The 7,537-nt window shown below is 52.6% G+C and overlaps 1 protein-coding gene across 1 annotated transcript; it reads right to left on the bottom strand.

The window, feature by feature from the left end:
* Positions 1–261: 261 nt before the first annotated feature.
* Positions 262–6,841, bottom strand: LOC106632016 (sodium channel protein type 4 subunit alpha-like; the record flags this gene model as incomplete). The annotated part of the gene is made up of 6 exons (XM_014310402.1): positions 6,578–6,841; positions 5,163–5,281; positions 4,134–4,223; positions 2,674–2,802; positions 2,504–2,595; positions 262–588 (listed from the first exon to the last, which is right to left on the bottom strand). Coding segments are annotated over exons 1-6 (1,021 nt in total), but the record flags the coding sequence as incomplete, so codon positions are not given.
* Positions 6,842–7,537: the final 696 nt, after the last annotated feature.

Genomic DNA, 7,537 nt, shown 5'->3' with positions numbered 1-7,537 from the left:
TGACCAGCAAGTGAGAGAGGTGGAGACTCTGGTCCATCCCAACCTTCCTGCTGTAAAACCTTCCTGGAAGAGCTCAGCTTGCCCAAGTGGACCTCACTGTCCCTGTCCAGGGGGATTTGATCCCATCTGTCCCTTCGGTGAGGGCGCACAGCCTGGGCAGGAAGGTCCCTGTGAGCAAACCTTGGCGTGGCCAGGAGGAGCAGGAAACTGAGGAGCAAACCAGGGTGGAGGTCAGAGGAGAAGGGGCTTCAGGAGCTTTACCTTCATCACTGATGTAGGCCTCAAAGTCAAAGGTGCTCCCGGTGAAGTTCCCGGTGAAATTCCCAGTGAAGTTCCCGGTGAAGTTCCCGGTGAAATCATCCATGAAGTCGTAGAAGGTGGAGTTGGCCGAGGTGTCGTTGTCCAGCCCCAGATCCTGCAGGAAGGTGCTGTTGGGGGGAGGCCAGCGCACACACTTCTGCCGCAGGTTGCCCATGAAGAGCTGGAGGCCGATGAGGGCGAAGACGCTCAGGCAGAAAACCGTGAGGATCATCACGTCCGAGAGCTTCTTCACCGACTGGATCAGGGCCCCCACGATGGTCTTCAGCCCTGGGGGAGGCACCACCACTGAGCTGGCTGCTCCTTGGTTACTTGTGGTGTCCCCAAAAGGTGCTGGCTGTCACTCCTGAGTGAGCCCCAGCTCTGTGCTCACGTCACAGCCCAGCTCTGTCCCCACACATGGCTGTCACCCTTGGGTTGGTGCTGGTGACTTCCCCATCCCACCCTTGGGATAGCCAAACCAAAGCCCACCCCAGCCTGGCAGCCATCAATTCCTTTGTATTTTCTTTTTTTTCCCTAAATCTGGCATTTTTTTGTACCAAGCCACTGGAGTGAAGCATTTCAGAGTGGGACTTGGAGAAGCTCTTTGCTGGCCCAGCTGTTTGATGCTGTGCACCTCTCCCAGCTCCAGAAAAGCCTCCGTGGCCTAACTGCTGTCCCTGGGTGTGACAGACATCTTTTATGAAAAATCCTTTCCTTAGGATTTTTCCTCCTGAGAAGCTGAGAGGCCTCAGGAACAAAATGTAAACAATGATTATCTGCTGCTGTGGAATGCAACAGGTGCATCTGTGATTGGTCTCACGTGGTTGTTTCTAATTAATGGCCAACCACAATCAGTTGGCTTGGACTCTCTGTATGAGACACAAGCTTTTGTTATCATTTCTTCCTATTCTATTCTTAGCTAGCCTTCTGATGAAATCCTTTCTTCTATTCTTTTAGTATAGTTTTAGTATAATATATATCATAAAATAATAAATCAAGCCTTCTGAAACATGGAGTCAGATCCTTGTCTCTTCCCTCATCCTTGGACCCCTGTGAACACGGTCACACCTGGGGGGTTGGGAGCCCTGCCAGACCCCTCATCCTGATCCCTTCAAACTGGCAAATCCCTGGTGTGCCCCAGTGAAGGTGACAAAGTGACACCTGCACTGGATTAACTCATCTCTCCCCACAACATCACTGATCCCTCCCCAGGGAGGCTCATCCACAGATCCTCAGTGGGGTTTTTCCATGGAGGATGGGGTTCCTGTCAGCCAAGGTCTACATGGATGATGGGCAGTGCTGGGACATCCCAATGTTCATCTTTAGAACTTCTCTGAGCCCAGAGCTTTCTCACATGGAGAAATTCTCCAAGGAAATGACTTTTAGCCCTGCCCTCCTGCCAGGTCATCACTCCCCAAACTATTTAAGTAAAATCCTGTTCTCCAAGGGCCTGACCAAGGTCAGATGTTCCAAACCAGCTTATTTTTGCCACTGCTATTTCTGCAGAGCCCTTGGGGATGTCATTCCAGAAAGAAGCAGCAGTTTACATTTTGCTCAATGCAATTTTTAGCCTGTTTGATGAAGGAAAAAAACATTCAAATGTGAACCCTGATGATCTGGAGCCTGCAGGGACATCACAAGGATTTATTCACCAGAAGGAATTTTCATTTTCAGTTCAATCTCACACTTCAGATTTCTGTGCTTGCACCAGGTGTTGAAAGCACAGTGTTGAAATGGTATCAAATTTGGAAATCAGCAATCAGAGGGATTTGATAAGGTGCTCCTCACATGAGTCTGGATGTTTTGGATGATGTTAAACCAATACCTATTAAATACCTCACCTTCAGCACCAGACAGCCAACAATGGACACAAAACTGAGTCAATAGCTTAAAAAATGGAGAGATTTGGTTTATCAAACCTATAATCCACTGGGATTCCCTTAATCCATCTCCAAGGAACCTTAAAAACATCACATCTGCCTCTTCAGGGGCTGCCAAACAACCTGATGAGTGCAGCTGATTTCAAGATGTAAAATCAGCAGGACCTGGCCCAAAAGCTGAATTTACATGGAATATTTATGGACTACCTCATTTCCTCTGTTTTCTCTTGGAGCTGCCCAAAGAAGCAGGAATTGCTGGGAACGGTGGGAATACCTGAGCTCAGGGGAAGGCACAGAGGCCAGGCCCCTCCTCTAAGTCCCACCTGGTATCACCGTGATGGTTTTCAAGGCACGGAGGACACGGAAGGTCCTGAGAGCAGAGATGTTCCCCAGGTCCACGAACTCGGTGATGTAGCTGTGGGACAGGAGAGGGAGGAGCTGCAGGGGCTCTGCCCAGAGCAATCCTCGCTCCTCCCCATCCCACAGGACTCACGCCATGGAGATGACCATGAAGTCCAGCCAGTTCCACGGGTCACGCAGGAATGTGAAGTCATCGATGCAGAAGCCTCTGGACAGGATCTTGATGAGAGACTCGAAGGTGTAGATCCCAGTGAAGGCGTATCTGAAACAGGACTGGTCACCTGGGACACACTTGCGCAGGTCCAAGGTTTGCCCACCCGTCCCAGGGGGAATGTCTTGAGGAGCTGGCTCTGGGGCCTGATGGGTTTTTGGGGTGCTTCAGCACTGGGAGAGGTTTTCTCCTCTGTTGCGTTGTGATTTCATGATTTACCTCAGAACCTTGGGTCCCTCCCCTGATAATTCCCTCCCAGGTGCGTCAATCCCCTCTCCTTTCCCCTCCCAGCACTGTCTGTCAGTCCTGGCATTCCAGAAGGGCATCGAGTGATTGGCAGATTCAAAGGATGCCCTCTACCCCCGGGGGGCATTGGGCCATCCAGGTGTCCTTTGTCCCTTTGTCCCTCCCCTCCTGTCCCTGGTTGGTGGCTCCCTACCCCTTCCCTGCCCCTCTCCTGGGGTTCAAAGGAGCAGCAACCACGGGCTCAGGGAGTTCTGTTGGAGCTGGTGCTGCATTCAGAGGCCTGTGGGCCAGAATAAAGCTCTGGATCCAAACCCTCATCAGAACCGACTCCTTTCCTTCACCATGGCCTTAAAGCTTCTCTGCCAGAGGGAAACCTGAGGAGCAGCCCCTGTTATGGGGGGAAGCTCCATCCCAGCACCACCAGAGCTCCTGCAGGCCTGGACTTGTCTGCAGTGCCCAGCTGCAGCACCCAGCCAGCCAAAAGTGTCTGTGGGGTGAAACCCCACACACCAGCCAGCCCAAAGTGTCTGTGGGGTGAAACACCACACACCCAGCCAGCCCAAAGTGTCTGTGGGGTGAAACACAGCAGGGCCAGACAAGCCAAGGCATGTCCCATCTGGCTATATTGGTAAATTCCAATACTCCTCACCTTGTAAGGTGGGCTAGGACATCTCGAAGTACCAACCCCTCTGGTGACCATTCTGCATCACCTCTGTCCCTGCTGATGTCCCACCACCCCCATGTTCCCTGCTGAGGCCTGACCGTGCAGAACCACAGCAGAAAATGCTGGATTTCCCTTCTCCCCTGGGTTGTCCATGGTCCTTGGACAGGTGGATCAGCTCAGCCTCTCCAGACTGACAGTGCTGACCCAGCCCAGCCTAACCTGCTCTTCAGAGCTCTCCAGACATGGGAACCCCACCAGAATTTGGGCAGCTCTGAAACATTCTCACTCTTCAATGCCCTATGGAGAGTGTGGATGTCCCTTCTGAGGGCCACCAGCACCTCCCAGTGACACCTTCCCTGTGCTGAAAGGTGCCTGGATCCCCACTCCCTTCTCTCAGCCTTGGTCTTGTCCCCCCTGAGGGACATTGCCAGGCTGGGCTGTCCCTGTGGCCAGGGGAGGTCTCAGCACTCACTCCACGTTCTTGGACCACGCCGGGGGGTTGCTCATCGTCATAAACACGCAGTTGGTTAAAATGGTGATCATGATGAACATGCTGAATAATTTAAAACCTGGTCAAGGACAAATGCTCTGGATGGTGCCTGGATCCCCCCTCCCCATGGTCAGGAAGCCAAGAGTCCCTGTTCCTGTTGTCCTGGCTGCCGCCTTGGTCCCTCACCCTGCCCTGCTCCTCCTGCTGCTCTCCTGCCTCACTTTCCTGTGCTCACACTTCCCTCTTTTCCTCTTTGCTTCCATGCATGGTCCCAGCCCCTTTCCTTCCTTTCTGCTCTTTTCCTTCCTTCCCAGCTCTGTGGTGCTGGCCCTTCCTCCCTTTCTGTCCCCTGTGCTCCTTCCTCTCCATCACCTTTGGATACAGCTTTCCCTTCTTTTCATAGTCTCTCCAGACCTCAAAAACCTTTATCTCTTTCTAGAAAGCTCTAACTCTTAGGCTTAGCCCCCTCTGCCTATTTTCCTCTTCCCTCATGGCCATGATTCCCCACTTCCTCCAGAGCTCTGCTGGGATCACTTCCACCCACCCTGCAATGCCCCTCGTGCTCTTGGGCTCCTTTCCTGCCTTTCCCTCTCTGTCCTGGTTCCTCTGCTTCCCTCTCCCAAAGCCTCCTTGGAGCTCCCCTGCTCACCCCCTTCCCAGTGGGACCCGATCTGACCCATGAACATTTCCCTTCCTTTCCAAGTCTCCCCAGACCTCAAAACCCTTCATCCTCTCCCTAGGAAGCTTCGCCCCTTGGGCTTCTTCCCTTCTCCATCCAAACTGATTCCACTCCAACCAGAACAAGGTTTTGGTGCCTCCAAAGTGACCATCAAGGACCTGCTCCTTGGAGTAAAGCTCAGGGCAGCAGGTCCTGCCTGTGCTGGGGGCCCAGGAGGTTTCCACACCATCCCACCATCAACCCCTTCACTTGCTCCTCTCCTGAGGCTGTTTGGGCTCCGAACACTGGGGTTTGAGCTGGCCATGGAGCAGCACCCCAGAGACCAAGGATATGAATGGATGAGGACTTTGATGGCTCCTCTGCGGATGGGGTTGAAGGGCCCCAGCATGTAGAGGGCAGGGGTGGCCGAGAAGCGGAAGATGGACTTGCCCTTGTTGAGGACTATGAACGTCTGTGGAGAAAAGAGGGGAGGAGGGGTTAGTCCTTCTACACCCCCCAAACACCAGGGACCAAGGGCTGCCCTTGCAGGGGAGATTTCTCTGTGTGTTTGGAGCTCCAAAACCTTGGAGATGCTCTCTGCTTTGGGAGAGAAGCAACCACAGCAGTCTGGGCTAGTGGATTGTGGAAATCCAGGGCACTGGGAATATTTCCCTGTCTGCTCTGGGGTGCCCTGACCCCTAGGGGAGCGCTGACTTTGACCCTCATTCAAGGAGAAAGTTTCCCAGACTTCAAGACAGACTGGAATCCACAAAAGTGTGAAATGGATTATAGAGAGCAGTGTAGGTGTATCACTTGGTGAGAAATTGAGGTTTTGGGATTTTTAGTATGTTGTGGATGGAAGCAAGATGGAGGGCACAGGGTGTCCTCCTGGATTTCTTTTTCATGCTTCTTCTTCATGGGTTTGGGTGGCATTTTGTAATTGGGCAGAAAAGTCCGCATTGGGATCAGTTATTGGGTTAAAAGTGAAAATAATCCAGGTGTCAGTTCTTAATTGGGTAGTTTAGTCTTAAAAGACCTTGTAACAGGAGATTGTTGGCCATTTTGTGCCTTGCTGCAGAACTCACAGCAGTGAGACTGTTTTACTGATAGGAAATAATAAACACCTGAGTCTGAACATGAATTACTGTCTCAAGTGCCTTCAATCCTGACTCAGAGAAACCGAGAGTGGATCACTAGGATGGGCTCAGGTAAGGACAGGAGGTCCCTCCTTGGGTCTTTTACTCGGGACTTACCCCTAAGGCCAAGCCTATGAGACAGAGTAGAAATTCTCCAGAGTAGAAATCCATTTTGATTTAGGTGAAATGTACATCTGTGAGTCTGTGGTTAGAAAACATAGCTATGTAGCCTGACCGCAAAGCCTAAGCTCAAAGAAACTAATTCAATGAAAGACAGAGATAAAGGAGGAGAGACAAAGAGGGATAAAAAGAGACAAAGAGTCTGATGTGAGAGCAGCTCAACCTGACCTAGGAATTTTTTCTGATAAAGAAGAACTAGCGGCAAATGTCACGCGAAATTCGTAAAAATGAATATGTATAAACTATTGTGAAATTGTATGCATATGGATTTGAGAAGAAGATAAAAAGGGACCTGAAGTTCCCAGAGGTACGCATGTCTTTTAAGGAGAGTAAGCTCCACGTGCATCCAGCGCTGAAATAATAAACATACCGGCTTTACAACTTTCACAAAGTTGTGGAGTTTTTAGCTATCTCTGCAAAACACCTACCACGGGCAAAGCTCCATGCCTCACCTTCTTGTCCTTGTAGAAAGGGTCCAGGTCCTCCAGGGGGGTCCCGATGAGCTCCAGGGGTGGGTCACCATAGATGAGGGGCAAGTTCTTGCCAGCTTCCAGGTCACTGCTGGGCTTGAGCTCCTCTTCCTCGGGCATCTCCACCTGCTGCCTCTTTATGCGGAGCGCCTCGGCCTCGGCCATGCGCTGCTCGATGGCGGCCAGCGAGGCGGGCGTGAAGGGGCGCAGGTTCTCGGGGCCCGGGATGTGCGGCAGGCCGGCCATGCTCGCATTCTGCTCCCGGGCCCGCCGCGCCCGGCCTGCGGGGACAAGGGGCTGCAGCACACTGGGGATGCCTTAGGAGGGGTGTTTGGGGTTTGGGAACACCACCTGGGGACATCTTGGGGGGTTTGGGGGCATCTCGGGGGTGTTTGGGGTTTAGGAACACCACCTGGGGACATCTCGGGGAGGTTTAGGGTTTAGGAACACCAGCTGGGGGCATCTCGGTGGTGTTTGGGGGCATCTCAGGGGGGATTGGGGTTTGGGAACAGCAGCTGGGGACATCTCAGGGGTGTTTGGGGTTTAGGAACACCACTTGGGGACATCTCAGGGGGTGTTTGGTGGCATCTCAGGGGTGTTTGGGGTTTTAGGAACACCAGCTGGGGACATCTCAGGGGCAGTTGGTGGCAGGATCTCAGCGGGGTTTTAGCAAATGCATTTATGGCAGAAATGTTGACCTTGCAGGGAAGGTTATTGTGCATGGATCACGGAGCACCCCGGGTGGTCCTGCTCCTCCCAGACCCCCAATCCCATCTGGAGCTGGGAAGCCTCAGGCTGGAGGAGGCCCAGGGGGACCTTCTGGTCCTCCACACATCCCTGACAGGAGGGTGCTGCCAGGAGCAGTGACAGGACAAGGGGACAAAACCTTAAGCTGCACCAGGGAAAGTTTCTGCTGGACATCAGGAGAAATGTTTTCCCAGA

This window comes from Geospiza fortis, unplaced genomic scaffold (assembly GCF_000277835.1).
Source record: "Geospiza fortis unplaced genomic scaffold, GeoFor_1.0 scaffold218, whole genome shotgun sequence".
NCBI classification, from domain to species: domain Eukaryota; kingdom Metazoa; phylum Chordata; class Aves; order Passeriformes; family Thraupidae; genus Geospiza; species Geospiza fortis.
The sequence above is the reverse complement of the archived record's forward strand: the minus strand, read 5'-3'. Positions and strand labels throughout refer to the sequence as shown.